This window comes from Podarcis liolepis (assembly GCF_965112155.1).
Source record: "Podarcis liolepis genome assembly, chromosome: 3".
Classification (NCBI taxonomy): domain Eukaryota; kingdom Metazoa; phylum Chordata; class Lepidosauria; order Squamata; family Lacertidae; genus Podarcis; species Podarcis liolepis.
The window spans coordinates 33,215,711-33,243,342 of NC_139557.1; the positions used below are offsets into that span (position 1 = coordinate 33,215,711).

Here is a 27,632-nt window from a genome sequence, read left to right on the forward strand (position 1 = left end):
AATAATCTTTGACAAGAAAAGTATACTCATCCCCAGAATTCTGAAACTGATTCACTGACAGCCAAAGTTAGTGCTCATTTCTATACATTAAACTGCTTGTCCTTTCTTTAAAGGCAACCCAGAATTGTTTTAAAGCATCACCATTCAAGATGACCTACCTGTGTCTGGGGCCAACAGGCCTTGAGAACAGCTTGAGTTCTGAAGAGCACGAGCAGCTTGCTGTCTTCGTCACTAAGGTGAAAGGCTTGCTCCAAAATCTGCAGGACTTTAATGCGGGGCTTCACGGGCAAAGAATCATCTCCACAAAATGGTCTAAGCCAAGCCAAGAGATCATCTGAAGACACTAGGTTCTCACTGCAATCAGATCAACAGTCACATGTGTTAAAAAATATTTTTATCCAATTTTATAACGCACGCATACGTGTTCTACAAGCAGTGCTGTTTTCCTAAAAAAATGTTTAGGGGTACTCTCATATTGAAATACTGCCCCTCAATGAGGCCAAACTTAGATTCACAAAATGTTTAGAGGTGTGCGTACCCCTGCGTACCCCCCCCCCAAAAAAAAATCACTGTCTACAAGTAAGGACCTGGTTCTTTTTATACTCCTAAGAATTACACTTTGTTACGTTGATGATGAATGCAACAGGAATATTTGTTATTAAAAAAGAAGACTAGTAAAAATGAAGACATGCAAAGAAATACACGTTAAAGGGAAGAGTTGACAATCACTGACTGATACATTATTTTGTTCAAAAGTTAATCTTCTTAGAAATAGGTCTGGATGGCAGACAATGTTTCCGACACTCAGAACATCTACAAAGATAATCCACAGTGGCTTGAAAGCGCGAAGCCAGAAAATTCCCAGGTATATCAAGAAATTAATCCATAAGCTCCATCATATGTGTTTTGATGTCTCCACAAAACGAGTAACCCCTTGAGGTGTGGATGCAGATCTGTACACTCATCTGTGATAAAGGGAAGGGTTTTTGTTTTTTTTAAGTTGATAAGATGGTTGCACTTAGACTTCTAAGTGTAAAAAACCCCCCAGCTTTTCCATGCAGTAAATGTACAAGTTATTGAGACTGGGTTCCAAATTAAATGTATAGGAACCATTCTGGGTACTTCATTACAACATTGCAAAAATGATTTGAAAACAAGGAACTGTCCAAAAGCAGTATACAATACGATATGCGGTGTGGTGGAACCAAAGTCGTGTCTCTATACAGGTGACTTTCAACTTATGTGGGAGTTATGTTCCAGGGATGATGATGATGATACCTTGCAAGTATTTAAGTGTCCTGTTGGAGCTTTCTATGTCCAAAATAAAGGGATTTACGTGGGTTATGTTTAAGGGTTCTTGAAACCCATCTTTGACCCAGAATCTCCACAAAGATCTCTTTGGAGAGAATCTCACTGAGCATGTGAATCCTCTCATAATATCTTAATTTCTCAGCCCCTCGAGTGAATCTCAAAAGCTACATTTGTAGAAGGAGCATGCAGACAAGTGAAATCAATGTGCTTCACAGCACTTCGGGGGGGGGGGTGTTGCGCACAGATACATGAGGCATGTCGACAGCCACTTCTACAAAGAGACTGAAACTCAAGCTTCCATCAGCTCTCTAAAAACCAAAAAAGCCCTTTTAAGAAAGTCGCTTGTGACCAACGAACATGCAGAGATCAAACACTCAAATATTTGATCCAAACACTCTAATCAGCAAGCAAAGATACTGATGTCTAATTTTAAATTCTTCTTATTTCATACGTTAGAAGTCACAAGATCAATAGACAAAGAAAAACACACCAGAACTTCAATGACATAATATTTCCTTGTCTAGAAACCAACTATAATGCCCAGGAGCAAAATAGCGGGGGAAATGATTTTTTTTTTTATAAAAACATTTTCAACATTTCTCTTTTCCCTTTACTACTAAAGGCATCTGCATAAAGGCTTCCTTGCTTCTGTGTTAGCTTTGGAGGCTCTTGCACAAATTCCTCTGTGGCAGCAAGTAATTTTGACTTTTTTCCTTATTTGCATGAGAATGAACTACTGATGCAAAAGGTTCTCTTTGATGCACTTCTCTACTTCCCTAGGAAAGGTGCACTGGAAAAAGTGTCCCACAGCAACTAATTAGCACGGAACTTATTTTTTCTTTATAGGAAATGTTATGGCAACTTATCCGTTTCAGCACAAGTCTTTGCTCAACAACGGTCAGCAAAATTAAATCCTGGTTGGCAAAGGAAAGATTATAGGTTTTGAGTTCATGTCACAATACTTCTGCAGAAAAATCAGCTACAGATCATCTAGCAGCAAAGCTATGGTGATCATGAAAGGCACACTCATGGGGCATCAGGATCCTAGTTTAAGCACTCAGCTTTCTTTCTGGTCCTACCAAAGCCTAGTAAGCTGAGCCTTCCACTTCCAGATGGTCAGTGGCAGGTCTCTGGGACATAATCAAGGCTTTAAGATCCTTCTAAGAATTTGCTGGTTCTTGGCTGAATACAGAGGTTCTGTTTCATAGAACCATAGAATCATGGAATCTTTTTGGAAGGGACTCCAAGGGGCATCTGGTCCAAACCCCTGCAACGCAGGAATCTCTGCTAAAGCATCCTTGACAGATGACCATCCAACTTAAAAACATCCAAGGTAGGAGAGTCCACAACCACCTAGGGAGACTGTTCCACTGTCAAACAGCTCTTTAACCACCATGAATTTGTTAATCCTTCTCGGTGAATAGGCCTACAAATAAATAAATAAATGATAATTATCTCTTCTTCTCTGCCCTCAACTACATTATCTTTGGTTCTGTGACAGGAGAAGCTGCCTCTTCTAAACATCTTTTAATTACCCTCAGAGGTGTGTTTGCACACACACACACATATATATAGAAAAGGTAAAGGGACCCCTGACCATTAGGTCCAGTCGTGTCCGACTATGGGGCTGCGGTGCTCATCTTGCTTTATTGGCTAAGGGAGCCGGCATACAGCTTTCAGGTCATGTGGCAAGCATGACTAAGCTGCTTCTGGTGAACCAGAGCAGCACATGGAAACGCCGTTTACCTTCCCGCCGGAGCGGTACCTATTTATCTACTTGCACTTTGACGTGCTTTCGAACTGCTAGGTTGGCAGGAACTGGGACCGAGCAATGGGATCTCACCCCGTCGTGGGGATTCGAACCGCCAACCTTCTGATCGGCAAGTCCTAGGCTCTGTGGTTTAAAAGTTGATTTGCAGCTATTGTACAACACCCAGCACCAGCGCAGCACACGGAAATACCGTTTACCTTTCCACTATAAAGCGGTACCTATTTATCTACTTGCACTTAGGGGTGCTTTCGAACTGCTAGGTGGGCAGGAGCTGGGACCGAATGACGGGAGCGCACCCCGCTGCGGGGATTCGAACCGCCGACCATGCGATCGGCAAGTCCTAGGTGCTGAGGTTTAACCCACAGCGCCACCCACGTCCCACACCCCAATGTAAAATACTTTTAAAAATAAAAAGATTTTTAAAAAGCAGACAATAACATTATCGATACCAGCAACTCCCCATTTACACGGGAGTTACGTTCTGAGGCACCACACACCTAAGTGAGATTGCGTATATTTACAGTTTCAAACCCACGTTTACTCTTTCAAGCCTGATGTGCTCTATCACAAACTTGGTTCAAATGGACACATTCCAGTATCTATTTGACCTTTTCAGGGAGAGGCTGATCCAAAGCAAAGCATTGGCAAAACCGCATACAGGGAAGAGAATTAGGAAGGAGGCAATTCGCCAGTTACCCAGAAGGAATCACTGGTCTACATCGTTGGACATCTTTATGTCTAATACACAGCTAGCAAGGAGCTAACAAGGAGCAAATGGCTTCAGGTGCAACAGGAATCATAGAGTTGGAAGAGACCATGAGGATTGTCTAGACCAATGCAGGAATCTTTTGTCTAACATGGAGCCTGAACCCACAGCCCTGAGATGAACAATCTCTGACTCTACTGACTGAGCTAGGAGCAGTAAAGAGGAACTCATCTTAGACACTCCCCCCTCCAACTCCCTATGCCTTTGTCCTTTTACGAGTTCCAAACGGCTATAAATAAATGCGTAAATAATGTTGTAGTATTCATTGGCGATATTTCAAACTGACACCGAGCTTTTCAAAGGAAAGAGGCTGCAGGTAGAATGTGATTTATATTGTAACTAACGGTTGCTATATTCATCCTAACAAGACAGATGGGAAAGTAATATCAGTCAGAAAACACCAATTCAACCTGTCTGGAAGTATTGAAATAATATGAGCTGACAGTTTAAGTTATCATTTTGCGAAAACTTCAAAAAAATTACTTGGCGCCTGCTATTCTCTTTATGCCCCATCTCTCAGAGAATTGGTTCTAAATTAGAAATGAGGCTACAGAGTGAGCAGCATTCAAAACGTAAATTAAAAAGTGGAAAAATTAAAAAGGAAACTGTGGAGACCCTGGTTTCAAAAGTTACCCAGGCTCATTTTTCAAATGACAGCAACATCTGAAGGACGCAATTTATATTTGGTTCTCCACAACGAATGAAAGGCGGCGGAGGTAAATAACGTTTCATAAAATATCGATTTTGAGCGTTGTCTGTTGCTATGCTGATATATCAAAGTAGAGCTAAAAGCTGCAAAAATAACAGGAAACAAAAAAACAAAAATAGGAATCTCTGAACAATGTTACAGGGTTACCACAGAAACAGTGGTCAACGGTAGGAGACCTTAATGCTCATTTAACCAGACTTCTGAATGAGTAAACTAATAATAATAATAATAATAATAATAATAATAATAATAATAATAATTTATTATTTATACCCTGCCCATCTGGCTGCATTTCCCTAGCTACTCTGGGCAGCTCCCAGAAGAATATTATTATTATTATTAATAATAATAATATTAATAAGAATAAGTGATAAAACACCAAACATTAAAAGCTTCCCTAAACAGGGCAGCCTTCAGATGTCTTCTAAAAGTCAAACAGGTGTTTATTTCCTTGACATCTGATGGGAGGACGTTCCACAGGCTGGGCCTGGTTCCCTGTAACTTCGCTTCTCGCAGTGAGGGAACCACCAAAAGGCCTTCAGAGCTGGACCTCAGTGGGAGGGTACCACTACCGAAAAGGTCCTCTGCCTTTTAGTGGAACTCACATGCTTGGCATGACTTTGCAACTGGAGGAGTCAAGTGAAAGGTGTCAGGGGCATTCGTGCATTTCAGGTTGAATATGAGTAGACCTGCAGGACTGATGGATGGGTATGGGTCTCTCTCTTTATGTGTGTGTGTGTGTTTGGGTTTTCACTCATGTCCCTATCACTATCTGCATTTTGAGCATAGTGGGGACTATACAAATTCGGGGGGGGGGGCAGAATCAGCACCACAGTGCTTCCACTCTAACATCCCCGACAAATATAGTTTACAAAGGAATAACAAGTGTAGTTCTGTTTGCGATGCACCTACAAAGCTCTTACCCGTTTTCAGCACTCGCGTGGACCGCAGACACAATACTTTCTAATATCTGGAAAGGATCTTTTTTGAAAGGAGATTGGCCACCGCTTTCACTATTGAGGGAAAGAAACGAAAGCAAGGTTCAGAAAAAAACATTTTAGAATCCTTAATGCTTAGGAGTGTGTAATTCTATGCAATTTATCCAGCAGCAAATCATAGCAAATGGCACATTTTCCTACGCGGATGTTGCCTTTTATCACTGTCACAAAAAATAAAAAAGGAAATATGAAGCTATAATGCCAGACCCCCAATTATGCCAAAGGGAGAAAGACTGGAATAATTTGTTGCCAGAGTTTTACTGTATTTGCTCGCCGTAAGTCACCATAAAACTCACGGGTGAAGTCAGACTCCCATACCACTTTTGCTGAATGGCTTGTGTGTTGAGAAGCAGAATCTAGCACATGAACCGGGGGCTAGCAAACTGCTCATGAATGCTTGAGAAATTTCACTCCCTTCTATTCCTTTGCCATGTTGCAAAAAACTTATCTTCAGGCTAGGGTAGGGTTGCCATACATTCAGGAAATCCCAGACATGTCTCTTTTGGGGGGCCAACATGCTCATCTGGGGGGATTCTCACAATTTAGAGCAATTGTCTGGGTTCTCAGAAAAAAATTATATGTGGCTCTGGTTCAGGTTTGGGTTCAGTCTTCGGCGGCCTGGGCTCTGGCTTGGTCTTGGGCTCAGCAGTGGCTCGGGCTCAACAACTTTTTGTGTCTGTCCAGATTTTTACCTCATAAATATGGCAACCCCAGGCTAGGGAGAAGGTGGCAGCAGTGGAAATGGCAGGGGGTACCCAAGCGTGTTTCCACGCCTGGGACAAAACTACTGGTCTCATTATCCCTGGTGGAAAAATTGTCAGCCTGCACATCTCTCCCACATGTGGTTTTTCTTCATCAGGCTAGGTACTAGGTACTTGGATCAGGGGACAGGGGGAAGAAGTGAGTGGGAAGAATGAAGGTGAGCAGCACCTGGTTCACCCTTTCCACAGCAGGCCCAGGAAATGCCTTGATACTTTTTTGTGCACATTTGAACTGGGGAACTGAAGTAATGTTGGTTGTGGTTTAGGGGAGGTCAAGATGGAGAGCCTTCTCTGTCTTTGACCCCACAGTGTCAAACCTAGAAATGACTGCCATTCTCTGTGCAATACACGACAATTTAGGCAGGTGGTTGCTGATTAGTTTATAGGTGGGGTTTCCCCCCACCCTCCGTTTGTTGGATTAAATCCAGGAAGTATGTTTCAGAGCTTTGCATTAATGGAATGTGGGTTAGGTGGGCCTCATGTAAAAAGTAAACCTAAGCATTCAATTAAATTCAAGAATACACTTTCAAGGGTCTGTGGGTATGAAAATTTAACTTACCTTAAAGCACCCACCACTTTATTTACCGCTGTCCTTACTATATCGCTAGGTGAGAGTCCCAGATCTCCAACAGCAACATCCAATAGTTTCTGTATCATATCCAGGGGCTGACCATCTATACACATAGTTACAGCTTGCTCATTGATTTTCTCTTTTTCTGACCGGGATAAATCATACTGGTGCCCATATTCTCTTAGTATATCCTGGAGAGAGAGAGGTATTTTAAATGCACATGGAGCAGTCAACTTTTCCTTTTCGGGATTTATGCTCAATAGGTCAACCTTAATTAAAACTTCAGATTCCGCTGCTCACTGAAGACACAAGAAAAGACCTTCCCAAAACACTCGAAACAGAAAGCTCTAGACTGCACACCAATAAATTACAACAGGAGTTATTACTTCCATCACTGCACAAAGCAATTTTAGGAACTAATCAGATAGGACTAGAAACTCATCATGCTGTTTTAAAAATTTCCATGCTTACGTATTTCTGTGTAGGTTTCTACTGCTTTTAGTATAAGTGGGCTTTACAGCACCTTGAAACTGGATTTGATGTGATAAGCTGTGTCCAAAGGATGTTACTGCATAGTTGGCTACCATAATATAATACAAGTATTAAGTGGCCGTGGGTTAGACTCAGAATTATAGAGTTCTGAGTCTCCTGTAATGCTCCAACCTTCTGTAATGCTGGAATTCTGCCCACAGCCATCCCTGAGTGGGCTTGAACCTCCAACCATCTGGTTAACAGTCAGATGTACTGACCCACAGCACCACTGGAGGGATTCTATCCAGTGCTCCCAGTCCGCTAGTGCAAGGGCCTTTAAGGTAGTGGGGGTTCATTTCTCCAAGTTGCACAACAGAGACACTACTTTTTTTACTTTCGTATCTTCTACAAATTGAACATAGAAATGCAAAAGTTCCACCTGTGGAACCTCTGGCCCAAGCGGATCTCCTTTTGCAAGATGCTAGCAATATAACCTCATCATCACTTCTTTATGACAATGCTATGCTGGATACAACCCCATAAAATATTAACTCAACACTGCCAACATTATTTAATTGGAGGTCAGATGGGTCAAAACAGAGTCAGGAACTCTAACTGCGACTAAGTTCTCGTGAAGTTTCAGGAGGTTCTCAACTAACTTCTTCCAGAAACATTCACGGAGAAAGGATTCCAGTTGTCTCCAATGGTGGCTTTGCCTTAGCAGAAAGTGCTTCCCCTCACATAAGTCAAGGCACCTGATTTTCACAGAACCCCACCCTCAATTCAGCCCTCTACACCATATCCCATTCTGTTTCAGAAGACCCCATAGCCATCAGGAACAGTGCAGGTGGTGTGGTGTTAAGTGGGTAGGAGAGAATAAATCAAACCCAGTCACCATCAGATACAACCCTGTTAATCAAAAGAGCCATGTCAAAAAACATCCATTTTAAAAATGTACCTACCATAGGTATCTCATGTATTCGAAGAATGAAACTTTAAAGGTACATTGAAAGTTAAGTTTCTCATACCTGAGCCCCTGTGCTGTATTTTTGAGGAACTGTTTAAAGGGGTAAGGGAATGGGGGATCGGTTTTTTGATAAAATCCAGAAACACCAAGTCCAGTAAAACAACATGAATGAGACAGAACAGCTGGAGGTGGGAACGAAACAGCCAAACAGCCACCAAGTGTTAAATTAAATAATAAAAATGGGAAATGGGTAACATACATATAATGCACATCCATCTATGACTTTTTTCTTCTGGGTTTCTGGGGGTTTTCCTGTTGTTATTCCGTCTCTCACAGCTACAATAAACCTACCAATAAATTATGGACTGGTCATTTCTTCGTCAGAGGGCAAACTTAGCAGGGGATCAAATACTTTCCCCCCTCACTGTATAGGCAGATGACTTATCAACCATGCAGGTATGTTACCAATTTATTTGGGCTGGGGAGTAGACTGCTAAACATTAAGTAGGATCAAGGTGGCTTGCAACAAGAAACATACAATACAGTGGTGCCCCGCAAGACGAATGCCTCGCAAGACAGAAAACTCGCTAGACGAAAGAGTTTTCCGTTTTTGAGCTGCTTCGCAAGACGAATTTCCCTATGGGCTTGCTTCGCAAGACGACAATGCCTTGCGAGTTCCTGCGGGGTTCCCCCCCCCTTTTCTAAGCCGCTAAACTGCTTATCAGCTGATCCGATCAGCAGATAAGCCACTAAAAGCCGCTAATAGCGCTAATCCGTCAATGGGCTTGCTTCGCAAGACGAAAAAACCACTAGATGAAGAGAATCACAGAACGGATTCTTTTCGTCTTGCGAGGCACCACTGTATATAAGATATCTAAAAACTGTTCCCCAAAATGATACTGCCAGTGAGCCAACTCATTCTTCTGAAAAAGCCTATAGAAATGTGCATGTGTGTGTGTGTGTTCAGCATCGCAAATAATTATTATGTGTAACACTGATTTGGTCAGTTTTTTTCATTTAAAAAATCATTTACCTGGTCACTGTTTTTTAGGGAAGAAATAAAGCTATGGCTAAGTGTTTCCAGGTGTGCGAGAGATTGCTGTAGGTGACTCAAAGCATCTTCATAAGTGATTTGCCTGCCAGGCATATCTTCTGCATGGTCTCCCTCAGAGGACCGTTTCCCAGCTTTTTCGGCGATGTGTTTCACTGACTTAATAGCCTTCCTCGTCATCTCTACCCGGGAATCAACCGACAGCTGAGAAAAGATAATGCACGTTTCATCATAAATTGTCACATGCAAAGCAAGGTGTATCTGGATACAAATGAGTAGCTGAGCAAAACATAAACACTGATTAAGGTAATTGTCTTTCCTTCTAAAGGACAGGAACGTGTTAAACATAACAGAAAATGTGAAAGAGAGCGGCTTTGTTACTTAAAAAGAGCCATTCCTTTCAAGTTTCTAATCCCATGTTAGCTCGTTCTTTTGTCACGCCTACATCTTCTTGAGCGATTCCATTATCTAACTTTAAAAGTCTTCATTTTTTAAAAAAGAACCAACACAAATAACTTCCTCTCCTAAAGCATTAGAGTCTGTAACAATCTTGAGGCATAACTTTGTATATGCTTTAAATAGTTTCAAAAATTCATTTGAAGCTACCAGCTGGAAGTTTTCCACTCTCATTGGAAGATGATTTTTGTTTTTTTTTAAAAAAAAAATATTCATGTTAAATATTCATGTCGAAAAGGGTGACTAAGCAGAGAGGCAGCAGAAGGCCTGTACAATTCTATTTTCTTCTTCTAATGAATCTACCTCAAAGGCGCTCAGTGGTTTCCAGCCAATTACACAATGCGGCTTTCATTATATCCCTAGGATTGGATGCACCACCTCAGAAAACCACATTGTTTCAGGTGAGGTGATGGACTGCAGCGCGCCACAGGTACGTGTCCGTCGACTGTGAGCGAGAAATTGTTGCCCCAGAAAGGCACCAACATATTAAATGACATTTCTCAGCTACGACGTCAGTCCTGAACCATAAACTACCCTCAACAGCAGGGCAAGCTACTCTTGAGTATACCTTCTACAAGGTGAGCTATTTTTAATTCATTCGCAGTGTGTCCACTGGCCTGAAGAAAGAGAAATTGAGTTTTTATCCCGCTGGGCCATTTATCCTCAGGCTTTATAGTTCTTGAATGCCCAATATGCATGATAAATTCCAGTTCATGTACTTCATTGGGCTGTCTTCATCTTTTATGTGGTGTTTTTAGCACGCGGAGTGCTGTAACGCGCCTTCCATAAGCTAATGCATAACTATTTATTTAGCTTGCAAATAACTTGACTCGTTCCAAAGGCCAAGGCCAAGGAACAATGCTCGTATAACAAAGGGTCTGCAAAACACATGGAATGTGTTTATGTTTCATTCGTTCATCGCCTCGTACCAAAACATTATCACAGTAACTTAATTCGCAGAGCAGAGTATACAGTACAAATTGAGCAGTTGCATAAAAAATTAAAGCACAACTGTTACTGTATTCCTTTCGAAGTCTGCTAAAAGAATTCTTGTTTAGACAAGCTTTCCCAGATGCTTCGGAAGTTGGCTTGAATTTTAATCTGTTTTAGTATTTTAAGTTTTTGTACGTTTTAACATTCATCGTTTTATCTTTTCGTAGACACCTTTGAGGGCTCCCCCCCTTCTTATAATCAAGTGGTGTATAATTGTTATAAAGTAAACAAACAAATAAAAATGATCATACATGAATTATCCCAAATCAAGAACCGCCCCCTGCCCTGCTGCGTGTTCTCATAAAAACCCACCAAGCAGCAGAAAGTTAAGAATAAAATGTCTGGGAAAGGTGGGGAAAGGTTACTGTCAGTTCCAGGCAAGACTCCTAAGTCAGGGTGGACACTACATAAAGGGTCCTCACTCTTATTTCTACTGTCCACGCTTCTGCTGGAAAAGGCACGCTTACTTGGGAGCAAGCCCCCTTTAAGCTCAGTGGGGCGCGTATGTTTTGAGTAGACACATATACAATTGCACTGCCCGTGTACGAACGCTTACAGACAAGCTCTCAAAAGTGCAGGAGCCATGGGAACACTTCTTGGGGACATCTTCAACATGAGCAGGCAAACTAAGGCCCGTGGGCTGAATCAGGCCCAATTGCCTTCTGGATCCGGCCCACGGACGGTCCGAGAATCACTGCGTGGATCGCCAGCATGCGCGTTCTTTCCCTCTCCGCTCTCCTTCCTCCTGGCTTCTCCCCGCCCTGCCTAGAGGAGGAAGGGGGCTGGGCTTTGTTGGTGCCAGCAGCAGCAGTGCTCGAGCAGCCTCCATTTTAAGCAGCCCCTTTTGTGCGCTGCAAGACACAGGTAAGCAGCCCCAAAAAATATACTCCGGCCCCCACAAGGTCTGAGGGACAGTGGACTGGCCCCCTGCTGAAAAAGTGTGCTGACCCCAGATCTTCAGGATAAGGTGCACAGATGTAGTCAAGAAGGCATTCTTGTTCCCTGGGTTCACACATGCACAGTCAACCACTTGATAAATGCATTAAGTGGCACTGCTGAAAATCAAGCGTTGGGCTTAATACCACTCTACGGAAATGTACATAGGAACCAACCCCTCGTCAATGCCCCAGTTTGGATAGCAGGTGCTAGGTTGTGTGTTGCCCTTTAAAAAACCACACCAGCTGCTATTTTGTACTGAACACCATTTATGTGGAGGAGAAAACAGCTTTCCTGGAGTTAACATGACCTGCACGGAGAGTATGGAAAAGATGCTTCCTTTACTTCATAGAAGGAGCTGATTTCGAGGGGGAATTCCCACTGTAGGAAATGGGACAGGGCTCTCTCTCTTTTTTTGCCAGTCTTCCTTTTCACCTGCAGCCCCCAAAGCAGCTCCCATGCTGTTCCAGTGGGTCAGCCCATCCTCTGGAAGAGCTTTCAAGAGACAAAAGGGGTAGGGGAAACTGGGGGAAAATCATCCCCTTTCCTTTAGTGGGAGCTCTTCAGGAGCAGAATTCCAATTATGGGAACTCTGGTTTCCAGCCCTAAAAATCCTTATTATACTTCAAGCATAAGAAAGCAGATTTGGTGCTTGCATATTATGCAAAATATCTTTTATTAACATATCCATTATTTTTTAAGGAGAACCGTTCCCAACCCTTCCCTTGTCTTCTCTGTGCATTAAAATGCTCAAAATCTGGGTAAAGTGATGCAGACGGCCGCATTATGCACACAGTTGGATTGTTCTGTTGGATGCTAAAGAACAGCGAAAGTGTTTGCCATGTTCTGAAGCCACAATGATCTTGAAAGCAGAGATTAGTCCATTTAAAAGAAGAATTCTAGGGCTTTAATTGTACATTCATTTCTGCCTAGTGATAGTACGTTTTGATAGTGCTACAGTTCATCATTGCCTGCATTTTGCAAAATATGTGAAAAGCAATTTCCTTTTTTGAAAGGGTTTTGATTTTTTTTGAGGGGAGTAAAGGATATCTGCTCCCACCATCCAAACTGAATAAAAAGGGTCATATGCAGCCTTCTTTTACATGAGCAGGAGGCAACTTATTTGAAACATAAATGAAATTTCACTCCTAAACTTTATTATCAGGAACAAGCTACCAGCTTGCACACTCTTATCAACTGCATTCAATCGGGTTCTATACTGTAGCTGAAAATGGTGCTCTTGCACAAAGGCTGTGTTTTAGATATCATGCTAAGCCATAGTTTAGAATGATAAGAACAAGCCATAGTGAGACTTAGGCTCATATTCTCCCCTCCCCTCCTTCAGTGTGGCCTTCTGGCGGTTCCCTCACTGCGAGAAGTTAGGTTACTGGGAACCAGGCAGAGGGCCTTCTCTGTAGTGGCGCTGGCCCTGTGGAACGCCTTCCCATCAGATGTCAAGGAAATAAACAACCACCTGACTTTTAGAAGACATCTGAAGGCAGTCCTGTTTAGGGAAGTTTTTAATGTTTGATGTTTCATTGTGTTTTTAATATTATGTTGGGAGCTGCCGAGAGTGGCTAGGGAGACCCAGCCAGGTGGGCAGGGTATAAGTAATTAAATTATTATTATGAAGAGAAACTCAGAAGCTTTTGCTTCCAGTTACCACCGAAACCCTAAACTTCATCTTATCTGAACTGTGCTTTTTCTATTATTAGCAAACCATCTTCATAAACCATGGTTTCAAACATACAATAGATAGATTAATCACCATTAGTTAAGATAATAACAAGCTGCTGCTAATCTAATTAGGAATCTTCTAAACTGCTTCTTGCTGCTGCTCCCTAGAGCAGTGTTTCCCAACCACTGTTCCGTGGCACACTAGTGTGCCGCGAGATGTTGCCTGGTGTGCCGCGGGAAAAATTAAAAAATTCGAAAGATTTTTTTTTAAAGTCAAATTTTCGATTGGGGCGCCGTCACTAGATGACCCCTGGGGTTCCCTCCCTCCCTCCCGCTCTGCGCCTCCCTCCTCCTCCTCCTCCGCGGAGGCCCTTCCTGGCTCTCGGCCAAGGCTTGGCGGCTGCCACTCACTCACTCGTTCGCCCACCCATCCCTCCATCCCTGCACCCAGCCTCTCCCCCTCCGTCCCCGGGGCGGGGGCTGCCGGGATCCGTAGTCCCCTCGCCCTTGGGCTTCGTGCCCGCGCGGGGTGCGCGAACTACGTTTCCCAGCGTGGCCTGGCGGGCCGGGCGTTTTGTTTGAAGTGCTCTTCTCCCGGCCATGGAATGAGCGCAGCGGCGGCGGCCGGGCGGGCAGGGGCTCTTCCGCGCAGACCCCGCGCAGCCTGCCTGCGCCCCCGCGGAGATCGGGCGGCAGGATGGAGCCCGGGGATCCCCGCGGAGGCGGAGCCGGAGGCTGCCCCCCAGGTAGGGCTGCGTTGGGGGGTTTTTATTTTTGCAATGCTGCATCCGCGCCGGAGGGGATGCATCGGACCGCGGGGAGACCCCTTGGCGGGCGTGCAAGGCAATGCATGCGTGCAGGCGTTGCATGGAGTGCAGTGCAATGCAATGGCAATGCGGCGCCCTGCATGCATGCATGCAACTTCCACCGGCGCTCCGGACTTGGCAGGTGAGGGGGGTCCCCAGTGGGCGGCAGAGAGAGCCGGGAGGGCAAAGGGGAGCCAGGGGGGAGCAGCGCTGCTCCCCGAGCCGAGCCCGGGGGGAAACTTCGGCGTCGTTGCGCCGGGTGTTGGAAGCGGAGGCTGGCGGGGGCCCCTCACCTGCAAAACCTGGTCGCCTCTCATATATTTCGTGCATTGCATTCATCGCCCGCTTTCTCCTCCAAGGAGCTCCCGGGGGCGCGCGTGGTTCTCCCCGTGTTATCCTCGCAACAACAGCCCTGCGAGGTGGGTCAGACGAGTGGCCCAAGGGAGCACCCAGGGATTGTCCTGGCCAGGTGGGGTGATTTGAACCCTGCTCTCTGCCCGGTCTTCGTCCTCATTTAGCCCCCACATGTGCATGACTGTGCACGACTGAGGTTTTCCCCCCTCGTCTTGGCTATGGTGTGAGTCTGTGCTGTTAATTAATGGGGTTCTGCCTTCGGAGAAGATGAGCCAGCCCTCAAGGAGGTGATTATGTAATTTGCTAGCAATTCATGTCCCACCCGGCGTGACGCTGCGTGCTGACGTCACGGGGCTGTAATGGTGGTGTGCCTCGAGATTTTTTTCATGAAACAAGTGTGCCTTTGCCCAAAAAAGGTTGGGAAACACTGCCCTAGAGGAGGAACAGGAAGCACACAAGTGAGAAGTTTATTCAAATTCTTGCTTGAAAAACAAGACAAAGCCCCCTTGGCTATTTGCATAATCCTTTAGCTTCTCAACTAACATTATGGGCTGTTAGGAATCCTCTGTGACTAATACAAGATAGATGTTTCTGTGTTATTCTGAAAATCCAACTGAAAAATCATCTTTGAGGGGTCATAGCCGCATAATGAATTGAATGCTATTATTTAGGTTTTCGGAAGGGCTCCTGATCCCTCTACTAACATAAGGGGAGTGACTTTATCCAATTCCTCCTTCTTCCTGCATCCAATGAAACTCAGTCACCAAGGATCAGGGGACCTCACTTTCACCCAACAGCATGAAAGTTGGTGTGGGGGATTCTTACATTCACGGACAGGTGTAATTGCATACAACCCAATATTCCAGGCATCCAGACTACATAGCATATGATAAAGAATATTTAGAACCAGCAGAAATCTGCAAGAACCTGGAGTTTGGGACATGCCAATACATTACTTCCGTTTACCATATATATATATATATATATATATATATATATATATATCCCTGTGATTTAAGTTATTAGCAAATATTCCAATTAAAAAGTTGAACTTCATACATATCCCAGTGAGAAGCAAAGCTTTTGAACACTTCAGATGAAATATCTGAATTTACACAATGCAGCTGTAAATGTGTACTTACCTTGGTGACAGCCTTTGAGGAAAAAGTAATTTCATCTATGAAATTGATAATATCTCCTGGGTGGAGTCTATCAAAGTACTTGGCACAGATATCGTATGAATGCAACCATTCAGCCATGGTTTCTGGAGCTCTTTTAATAAGATGGGGGTCCCCATCCCAGAAGAGTTTTTTGATCCAGATGGCATAGACAGAGCTTGCGGAAAGCATCCTTCCATCTTTTTCTGGGATTTTAGGAGCAAGCTTGGAAATGGATAAAATGTTTTGACTTGTGAGGACAGGATCCAAAGCTTCCAGGGGACTCACATTGTCTTCCGTAAGCTTTTTGTAATTGAGACCTAACAGCGGAAAGAGATGAGCAGAAGTCCTTAAGTTAGATCGTTAAATAAAAGCATCGCAGCTAGCAAACTCTAATAACATAAGAACCGCTATCTATGGGTGACAGAGACCTACTAGCAGTGCAGGAAGATCCCTCCTTCCTAGCACTAACTCCCAGCATCTGGCAATGAAAACCTGTGTTATGCAAGGGCCACTTAAAGAACAAAACATGCATTAAAAAGGAGGAGGCAGGAATGCCAAAGACTCACAAGAATCAGCTTGATCGCTACCAACATTGCATGGATGCTCCCGTGGTCGCTTGCCATTTAGTCTGTTTTAGGTGGATCAACGGGTAAGCATGCACAGGACTGTAGCCTCAGGGTTTTGCTTTTTTGCATATGGTTTGGTTGGAGTTTACGGGGCAGGGAGCGTAAGAGAAGGCAGGGGAATGCTAGCAAAACCATCGATTTGATTCTAGAGCTAGTGAAGGGCAGGTAAGAAATATAACAACTGAATGCTACTCGCATCTAGGTCCCTCCCTACCCCTTCACACTTGCATATATGTAACATGTCCTCACACAGATATATATATATGTGTGTGTGTGTGTGTGTGTGTGTGTAGCTTCTTCTTTTTTAATGCTGAACTTTCACAAATTCAGAAAATCCCCCAGGTTGTATCCAGAGGAGTTGCCTTAGCAGAAAGTGATTTGCTTGTGCAAAGGATAGCACACAATTTTCTCAAATGCCCCTGCACTCCTTCATGTCATATCTCATTTTGCTCCAGAAGGTCCACAACTTTCAGGAACAGATTTCTGGAGGGGACAAAGTAGGAGCAATTGGCAAAAACTGGGGGTCCTGATTTGAACGAGCAGAAACCTTCTCCTTTAAGGCAAAGCTGATACAGATTTAGTCTTTATTGGTGTTATCAATTCACAGTTCCCATCCAGGCTACCAATTTACAACTATTTTACACGCTTCCACAAAGCAAAAGCCTAACATTGTTTTAGATAGCTTCAGTTTTTGTTTTGTACTCATAGTAAGAGAAGAATCTTTGAATCTGTTTTCATATTTATTTTTTACACATATGTTGTCTAATAGCACATATATGTCAAAATATAAAGCCTAGTTTGACACAAACAATAGCAATAGCAATAAATGTTTCTTGTTACAAAATTAAGTATTTAAAAAGGAGTCCATTCTCCAACTCGAAAATCTCACCAGATCTATTTCAAAACGACCAACCAGCAGGTAACATATGACGTTTTTGCCTTCATGAGCGCATATTGATACAGTTTCTTAGAATTTTATCACTCCACTGCCCCATAAATTTGATGCACATTAAAATATACAAAGGAGGCTGACACCTTCTTACTAAGTATGATCCATAAACATCTTACACAAAAGCAAGGGAACGAAAATATTTTTTTCTGGGTAAGTTTGAAATTCATTCCTTTGGTTTATGTAGAGCAAAAGCAAGTCTTAATTCAAGTAATACAGATATAGCAAGTTTCATGTGTTTGCACATTCCCGATAAATAAATGTTACAACTGCTATAAAATATCATATTTAGCATATACTAGATGCATGAACACCCATCTGAACGTCACATTTTACTGTTGCAACAGAGCGCCCCTCCCTCTTGCAATGAGGTTGAGGACCAACATCACATTTTGTGAATGAGAAAAAAGGAATGAGCCTAGCAGATACAAATGTAAAAGGCAAAATGTCAACTTTGCGTACCTGGTGCAACTGCCTTGAATTTTTTCAGCAGGCGTATGTGCGTTTCGGGCTTGATAGCTAATTTCCCATGTTCAGGACAGGCACAATTTTCAAGGAGTGTGAAATAATACAGCAAGCGTTGATGATCTCTGCCTTCAATAGTCGGGTATACATATTTGGCCATATGTTCATGAAAGGCTTCAGGAATTGTGTTCAAAGTCTCAAACAGGCCAAGACTTTGGGCTCGTTCTTCTATAGCAGTTGTGGATAAACTGTGTAGGGAAATGGAACAAATTTGGTCATTGCAAAGAACAGGGGACAAGTTCCTGTGTCTCCCACCTTAAGTCAATAGCTATCATGCAAATTCCACATTCTAACGTTGTAGTAGAGGCTGAGACATCAAGATTATGCTTGGCAGGATTTTCATGAAGGGTGTTACTTTGTACTGCCAGTAAAATTGCAAACTGTTGTCTACAAAGCAAGAGGTACTAAATTATGAACAGGTTTTCCCACTGACAGTTATAACAAGTATTAGTCTTAAGAGTACGTTTTTTAGTGACAAAAGCTCAAGTTTAAGTTGCTTGCTCATAATTACATTTTACCAAATCTCTCATCGAGGTGGGTATTCAAGTTCTTTCCCCGACATGATTTTTTAAGGGAAAAAATCAAGCTTTCAAGCTAACTCATAATTTGCTGATGTTTTGCAGACTTCTGTAATTATATATCACGCAAACGCATCTTTCGGCACACACCCTTTTAATAGTTACTCTGGCAAGTAAACCACTTTGGAACGAAAGCACTGGGAGAATAAGTACAAAACAGAAAGAGAAATCCAAAATGGAGCAGGAAAACATTCTTTAGAAATATGCATTACGCAAAAACAGAAACAAACAAACAACAACACATTTTCTTAGGTGAATAGTTTTGTGCATCGAAGAGCTATAATTTCTCAAAATTAGCAGGGAGTTGATTCCCCCCCCCCTTAACAAATATGGGCTCAGTCATTTGGATGCTTTCACAGTTCCCACTCGGTTGTGTCTCCTTACTCCGCTTTCAGCTATCCTTCCTTAAGCCCCCTCCTCCCTCTAGGCTTCATCTGCTGGCTGGCTGCTATCTGCCACCATCCCCTAGGCCCTTGCCACCTCCATCACTATTCTGCGTGTCCCCTGCTTCCTCCTCCTCTTGTGGGGGTGACCACCTGGTACTGCTTCAGCTTCCCTTCCTCACCAACTGCTCCCATCTTTTGTTCCTTAGGTCGCCTGCATTGCCCAATAGGGATTTTGTTTGTGCTACGGGCATAACAGGCTTCTGCTCCAAGGTTTTAAATATCCATCCTTTTGTCAATACTTCTGGACAAAGTTTCATTACTGCTGCAAAATTCACTCTAATGCCGAGTAAACACATTGGGTGGTTGGTGTGTGTGTGTGTGTGTGTGTGTGTGTGTGTGTGTTTAATTAAACCATGTGGTCACTGGGCAATTTGTTGACTCTGCTAACTTGCCCACGTACTGCTGAAATCTTATTTAATAGGGATAGAATTGGCTGGTGGTGTCAAAAAGGAAATGAAGCCTACATAGCCCAACCAGTTTGTCTGTAGCTTTCTACTCCATGCTTCAAGTGGGACAACAAGACATTTGAAGAGATTTCAGTGAGGTGTGGACCGAGGAAGGACCAATGGAACCTGTTCACGCCCTACTCTTTTTGATGACACCTCTTCTGCCTGGGCTATCAAATAGATTCCAGTGGAAAAAGGCAGACAGAGGTGCTGAAAAGCTCATAAATCTTGAACATTACATAGACAGGTACTGGATGATGGGTGATGAATATTTTTGCCAAAAGGCAAAACAACAATCAAGGTGGCTTGCAACAGAAGAATAAACTAATACAACCCCATCACAACCCAAAACAAACTATAACACGTCTAAGAACACACTAAAATAGATTAGAACAACAGACTAAAACAAAGGTGGTATCAGAAGTTAATCCTCATTCAGGATATCATATATATAGACTGCCAGTTATGCTTTAGCGAAGAGGGACACAAAACACCATCAGATACTGCTTAATACAATCAAGCCTAGCTAAACCCATGTTGATTACCACCAAGTAGATTATTCTACTTCAGGGTTTCTCAAATTTGGGTCTCCAGTTGGTTTTGGACTACAATTTCCATAATCCCTGACCACTGGTCCTGCTAGCTAGGGATGGTGGGAGTTGTAGTTCAAAAACAGCTGGAGACCCAAGTTTGGGAAACCTTACCCTAGACTTTTAACCAAATGCTAAATAGCATTTTAGAATTCAACATGGAGAATGCCAGCACCCACTTTTGATGCAAATACATTGTTTTTACCAGCCACTAAATAGTACCTTCTATTCAAGCAATGGCTACAGGTATTTATGATATTCACTGTCAACAACCAAATTCAATACTCAGCTGGCTCAAGAGTGTGACTTTGTATTGGCTCGAAGTAGAGAAAATATTTTTAAAACCATGCATAGGCGGTATTTGATGCTACAAAGATGCCATAAGATTAATGCGCAGGCCTCACTGTTAGGCTGGAGGGGTTGCATATATATTGGGATTATGTGCCAGGTATGGTGGATTTCTGGTCTTGGTTGCACATTTTGGACTGCAGTACTTCAGGAAACAAGTTTGATCATGAAGGAGGTTGCACAATGCACTCCACAATTAGCTTTATTAACGATCTTCAAGGATGAAATAAAGAACCTTCAACACAAATAAATGATCACATTTCTGCTGGTTGCAGCTTGACAACTGATTGCTCAAAACTGGAAAGGTTTGGATAATATACACTTGACTGTTTGGAAACAGAAGGTTTGGACAATTATTCTTAGGGAAAAGCTCTCCAAACAAAAGCACTAAATCGACAGTGACAGAAAATGACTTTATGGAAATGCGGTACGCTTTAATAACATAATAGACTTGAAAATGATTTGGGTATTGCATCCTCGGGTAACATATGCCCAACTATGTCAGGGTAGGTTTGGTTAGCCTCTGTATGTTATTTTCATGGTGGGAGGGAAGGATTTATTCATGCCTGCTGTGGGCGTTTTCTATTTTGTTACACTGTTATTTATTTATTTTTGAATTCTGCCTCGGCTAAATGCCGCTTGGGCTCTCAGCACTAATGGTAAGCAAAGTAGAATGAGTTACTGCACTTACCCGCTGTCACTGAAAAGGAATTCCAGATGTGTCATGTAAACTTCCCAGAGCGGGACATTGTACCGTTGTGCTAAGGAAAGAGCTATCCTATACACATTTTCTTCAAGGGTTCTGTTAAGGAGAAAAAATAAAATACATTATGGGGGGGGGGGACCTGTTTGATTAGGCTTCTAGGATATAATCAAAAGGAGAACTGTTTAAGGAAGAAAAGTGATCACTTTTCGGCACGTCTTATTTCCCTAAGCAAGGCCCAACAGCAATAATTTCACCATCTTTCATTTCTCCCCAAAGTATAATATATTAGAAAGTGATGAATTCACAGAGAGAGAGGTTTCAAAAACAATAAAAGGGAAAAAGCAACACTCACTTTTCATCAATTTCTTTATTAAGAGTAAAAGGAGGCTGCTGTTTGGAACCATAGGGCATTATTTATGTAGTTGAGCATGAAAACTTCATCAGTTTAATACAGAAGAATCATGAAATTGCAACGTGAACTATTAACTGTTATCAAAGTCCCTCCAGGGCATAAACACTCATATTCCTTTCCCCAACTGACAATTTCTCTTACTGAGCATGTGATGTCAAGGAATACCAAGCAACATGGAAGGTATCAAGTTTGACCAAGCCCCTAGACAGCCAAGCCTTTTTCAGCGGGTTTGGTGGCCTTGCTGCTAACCATTTTGTGAATAACTAAAGCTACATCAGAACATATCCCCTGCTCAAAGCTGAAAACAACATGAGAAGGGGCCTTTTCTGTAGTGGCTCCCCATTTGTGGGATGCTCTCCCCAGGGAAGTTCGACTGGTGCCTTCATTATACACCTTTAGGCACCAGGCAAGACTGTTCCTCTTTAACCAGGCCTACGGCTGATTAATATTCATAGAATCATAGAATCATAGAGTTGGAAGAGACCACAAGGGCCATCGAGTCCAACCCCCTGCCAAGCAGGAAACACCATCAGAGCACTCCTGACATATGGTTGTCAAGCCTCTGCTTAAAGACCTCCAAAGAAGGAGACTCCACCACACTCCTTGGCAGCAAATTCCACTGTCTACATTCTACATTCTTTTAAATGTATCTTTTATCTTCTATTTTATTCTGTTAATTGCCCTGAGATTTTTTGATGAAGGGTGGTATACATGTTTAAATCATCATCATCATCATCAAACAAGGAAAACTATCTTTGGACTCTCTACAGTGGAACGTCAGTTTTTGAAAGTAACCTATTCTGGAAAACCGTTCGACTTCTGAAATGTTCGAAAACTGAAGATCAATGGGCGGTTGGCAAAGTCCATTGAAAAAATGGAAAAACATACAGCAGAAGCTGTTCCACTTCTGAGGTGCATTCGAAAACAGAAGCAATGACTTCCAGGTTTTCGGTGTTCAGGTTCCGAATCATTCATCAATGGAGACATTCGAGTACCGAGGTTCCACTGTATCAGAGTTGTGACCACAAGTAGCTACCTATCTCTGAAGGGAAAACAAAAGCTTCCTGGACTTGAGACTGCAGCACAAGAAAAATAGGTGAGAACAGGAGGAGCCGCCCAGATGTTGTGGACCTACAACTTCCATCACCTCTGATCATTTGCCCTGTTAGTTGGGGGTAGTGGGAACTGCAGTCCTAAGCATCTAGAAGGCACCACTTTGACTAACACTGAATTAAAAAAATGAGTAAGGATTCACAAGCACTGTAGGTTCTGAAACCAGAGCTTAAGGGACGTCAGGAGTTGATTTATCCTGAGCTCCTCCATCCCCCACCCCAACTCACTCTCTGTAAAAACATGTTTTTGCACACAAAGCTCCTGGATACACATGGCAATCCATGCTATGAAGAAGTCACCTAGAGAAGTAGTTTTTACAGCCTCTATAAAATATATTCAGCAGATGAAGACAACACTACGCAAGGCAAGGAAGCAGGAAGCCATGGAATGTGGCAGCTGTTTTCTCAATATTATAATATTTATTACTTTTACAACAATTTAAACACAAAAGAAAAAACAAAGAAAAAACAATACATTATAATACAAAAACACTACATAAAAATTAACAAAACAAAACAAAAACACTTTAAAAACACATCAAAAGAAAGAAGGAAGAAAAAGAAAAAAGAAAAAACTTCCAATATCTTATCTTTCTTTCCCATATTTCCACGGCCTCCTCACACCTCCCTTTTTGTATTCCACTTCTATTAATTATTTCAGCAATTCCTTACCATCTTCCCCTGTTTTCTATCCTATAATTATCTTAACACCTTTTAACCTTATTTTCCTTGAATACTCTATTAATCTATTTATACTTAATTCCTTGTAACATTTCTACTGAAGCCATATAATTTCATTCCAACATTCTTCTAACATTCATTAATTTTACAATATTTCTATAAATAGTCTTTAAACTTTTCCCAGTCTTCTTCCACCGACTCTTCTCCCTGGTCTCGGATCTTGCCAGTCTTTTCTGCCAATTCCGTCTAGTCCATCAACTTCATCTGCCATTATCCAACACTTCAGTGCTTTTAAAAGACAGCCATTCTCTCAGCCAGCAAAAAGCAGATGATTCACAACAAAGTTTAGGTGTCTGGCAGGGCAGGTCCACCTCCTTCTTTAGCATCCGTCAATATCTTAAGTTTTACTCGAGGCTTCCTGCCCTGCCAAACCAATCCAGGAACATCCCTCTGCCACCTCCTGAAACAATCCCTCCCATCCAAAACTTGCACTTATGACACAAAAGCAACATCCCCGGCAACACAGCAACCCTCATCCCCACCACAACAGCTCGGCCCAACCATAACAACTTCAGATTTGTCCATATTTCCCAATCCCCGTTCTCTTCAATCCAACGTCCTTCACAGTTACCCTTAAGTAAAGTCACATTTTTGGCGGTCCTACTGACCCCCAAAAATCTCTCTTTCTCAGCCGATGTTGATCCTGTCTCCTCCTGAAGCTCTGTCAAACTTTCCTTTCCCAGTTCTGGTGGGGTTCTGATCCTCATATTCATCTGTTTTTCTTTAATTTCTATCATAGCAAATGTCAGCTTATATTCGTCAAGTTGCTTTTGAATGTATGGGGCTCTCTCACACTCCAATTGTGTTGTTTTACATTCAGCAGCAAAGGTTTTCTCCCTGACTTCATCCGCAGTTTGCCGTATTAAAGTAGATTCCTGTATCAATTTCTGGGTGTTTTCTGTGTTGGTGTTCACCTTTTGTCCCAGATTATTTAAACTTTCTACAATTAAATCAATTTTATTATTTGCAGCGTCCGCTTTCACATTCATCACTTCTGTTTTCTTGTGAAGTTGTTCCAACGAGTCATTTATTTTCAATAATGCGGCCACTAAGGCCTCTTCTGTTGACATTTCATCTGTTCTTTCCTTTCCATTTGCCATAACACTTAAGAGATTCAAGGTCAATCCCAGAGTCACACAGTTTTTATCTTGCAGCTGGAAACTCCCCTAGCCCAGCTCTTATAAAGTAACCAATTTCAGAAACTTCCACTAGGGGGAAACAGTTTCTATTTATAATAGTCAAGAATGTCACCTTTAAGCGCAACTCGTACAATCTAAAGTTAATTTCAGTTTTCAGTTACTTTATTACTCCTTTTTAGAAGCAGCCGGAGACAGCAGAAACAATATATCTCTCTTATTCTGCTAGCTGTCAAGGAACGTTCTAAGTGCTGTCAATGGACATTCCAAAACGTCAGTCCACTAGCAGCCCGTTTCCAGGGTCAGAGCAGCAGTATTTTAACTCTCTTTACTCTCTCCTGCAGGCATACTCAGTCCACAGCTCCCCCCCCTTCTCCTGCCTCCAAGGGGGATTTTATACTCTTTACCGATGGAAATTTAATCTTTTACAAAAGGCTTCCCAAGACTTCAGCTTACCGACTCCTTGCCTCAGTCTATTTACAAATAGGGAAGGCGGACTTCCTGTTTTGAACCTCCCCGTTTCGATGCCAAATTAAACGTTTAAAATCCGATTCTCCCGTATCAGCTCTACTCACGGGTAATTACTTTGGAGTCAAATTGTCCACAGGAAAAAGTCAGTGCTCTCCGGCAACAGATATGCGGCTTCACTCCGTGGAAGAAGCAGACGATTTGAAGCACCGCGCCACTCACCTCACGTCACTCCGGGTCCCCGAAATCGGGTTCCCCCACGAGTAGGGGAGACGCAAAAGGTGCCCGCCGAATCCCACGTTCACAGGCTTCTCCCGCCTGTGATTTTTACAGGTCTCCGCCTTCGCCGCGGCGATACAGACCCAAATTCCCACAGGTCAAGTTCCTCCCGATCAGAGGAACTCCGCCATTGACGGAGGCACCAACCCGGAAGTCTGTTTTCTCAATAATATTGTTTTCTCAATATTATGTGTCTTTGGGTGGTCACCAAGCTTGGGCGATATCCAGTTTCCAACATCGTAATATATCACCAGATGAACATCACGATATACCGATATATCATGATGTCTGAAATAAGGATGGAGCTACGTAGAGGCATTGACTGGCTTCACGGGTTTCCCGCATCATGACTTTTTGCTGCTGCCTGCTCTTGTGATTCTCTGCCCCTGCAGGAGGCAATAGAGATCTGAGCCAGCAGAGTTAACAGGAGCTGTAGGAATCGAGAGAAGCATTGGCTGGCTTCATGGGTTTTCCCACGTTGTGATTTTTGCATAGCACGCATGCAGACACACGCGCACACACACATCTCATGATTCGAGGCACATTTCCCAGTCAAAAATTATGAAACTGGTATTACAATATAGCCTGTTGTCTTTCTCCATGGATGCTTTTGAATTATGGTGCTGGAGGAGACTCTTGAGAGTCCCATGGACTGCAAGAAGATCAAACCTATCCATTCTTAAGGAAATCAGCCCTGAGTGCTCAGTGGAAGGACAGGTCGTGAAGCTGAGGCTCCAATACTTTGGCCACCTCATGAGAAGACTCCCTGGAAAAGACCCTGATGTTGGGAAAGATTGAGGGCACAAGGAGAAGGGGACGGCGGAGGACAAGATGGATGGACAGAGTTCTCAAAGCTACCAGCATGAGTTTGACCAAACTGCGGGAGGCAGTGGAAGACAGGAATGCCTGGCGTGCTCTGGTCCATGGGGTCACGAAGAGTCGGACACGACTAAACGACTAAACAACAACATTACTATATGGACTTCAAACCAGTTTTGGATGATATAGTGATATATCGCCCAGCCCCAGTGGTCACCCGGCAATGAGATCTGCATGGGATTCCAATTCTGACGACACAATGAGCATTCATTTGGCTATCCAGTTACCATGAGTTAAGGAAGCCCAGTTTTTGCATATTATACATGAAACAATCTCAAGGCAACCTGATGCAAGATGGAGACAGTCACAAGGTATGTTACATGTAGACCCTCAACTTAAAAGTTACATTCTTAAACCCTGGCTTAATTTGAAATGCACAGACATTTCAGTTCTCTATGCCTTTCAAGCTACTTGGCTTCTAGTTTAATAAAGAAGCTAAAACCCATGTAGCCACAGGGGGACTGAAACAAACATGTAACAGAATAACCAATATTTTCCTACGATATTTCTCTTGTGCCTTACAATTTTAAGCCTCTTGGGAGTATCTCAATCTTCGTAAAGCGCTACATGCATAAATAACAATATATAAATAATATGAATGATAAGAGACACTCAAGTGAATTTACATTAATAAGACACAAGATACACACACATTTGAAGTGTGGGTGGGGGAACCATTGTGTAGTTCAAAACGTGTTATTGGCCAAGGGGTCTCAAATAATGGAATACTGGCTACTAGAGCCCATGAAAGAGGCTAAAGAGGAACAATACTCTGTTATTTATTTATCCACACAGCTGGACAAAACATGACTATGGGTGGGGGGTGAGGAATCCCATTAAAAAACAACCTTGCAAACCGAGCGTTATGACGAATAAGGCTTTCTAAAGGTCAGTGCCGCTGAAAGTTCACTCTCCCGATTTGCAATTTAAATATGTCACGTTAAAATAAATAAATGGACGAGCAGATTGTACTTACTCAGCCAGACCTAAAATGGTTTCCCTCTTGTACTGACCATCTGCTGTAAACCTCTGCACATCCACCCCTTTGCCGAGGCCTTGAAGAATCTGAGCCTGAGTGAAGTCCAAGAGCCGCTCGTTGTAATACTGCAGGTGTTTAATCAGAGTCGCTATTTCCTCGGGCCAGTCTGCACGGCTGCGCTGGGTAACGTGTTCCGTGACCATCTGAATTAATTCTCTGGGGTCAGCCTGCGGAATCGGTTGAAACAAAACACATTCTGGTATTTGGAATCGTCAAACCAAGCTCATCAAATAAGCTTCATCCCGTGACATTTTCCAGTGGCCTGGTGAAACAATCTGGGAAATATCACCAAGCTTTAGTTCAGGACTTAGGAATTCATACGCACATCATTTCTACTCGCTAGCGAGTGGGGTGTTCCTTTTTTTTGCCCCACTTTCCACTCCAGCAGGTAGAGATGAAAACCTCTCTCTCTCTACCAGGAATGGAGGAATTTCTGACTCTCCAGATGTTGCTGGACTACAACTACCATAGCCGCCACCCACTTGTTTGGCGGTATTTTAGGAGGAGAAGAAGGGTTTGGATTTGATATCCCGCTTTATCACTATCCGAAGGAGTCTCAAAGCAGCTAACATTCTCCTTTCCCTTCCTCCCCCA

General features: G+C 42.9%; 1 protein-coding gene across 2 annotated transcripts in view; it reads right to left on the reverse strand.

The window, feature by feature from the left end:
• The window catches only part of NBAS (NBAS subunit of NRZ tethering complex), a 180,351-nt gene that overhangs the window by 24,113 nt on the left and 128,606 nt on the right, over positions 1-27,632 (reverse strand). For both annotated transcript variants that reach the window (XM_083495383.1, XM_083495382.1), the window contains 8 exons: positions 26,976-27,205; positions 20,958-21,068; positions 17,796-18,046; positions 15,741-16,075; positions 9,359-9,580; positions 6,876-7,078; positions 5,481-5,570; positions 159-354 (listed from right to left, as the gene is read on the reverse strand). In XM_083495383.1, coding sequence (XP_083351509.1) covers positions 159-354; positions 5,481-5,570; positions 6,876-7,078; positions 9,359-9,580; positions 15,741-16,075; positions 17,796-18,046; positions 20,958-21,068; positions 26,976-27,205 — 1,638 coding nt within the window. The remainder of the gene's footprint in view (positions 1-158; positions 355-5,480; positions 5,571-6,875; positions 7,079-9,358; positions 9,581-15,740; positions 16,076-17,795; positions 18,047-20,957; positions 21,069-26,975; positions 27,206-27,632) is intronic.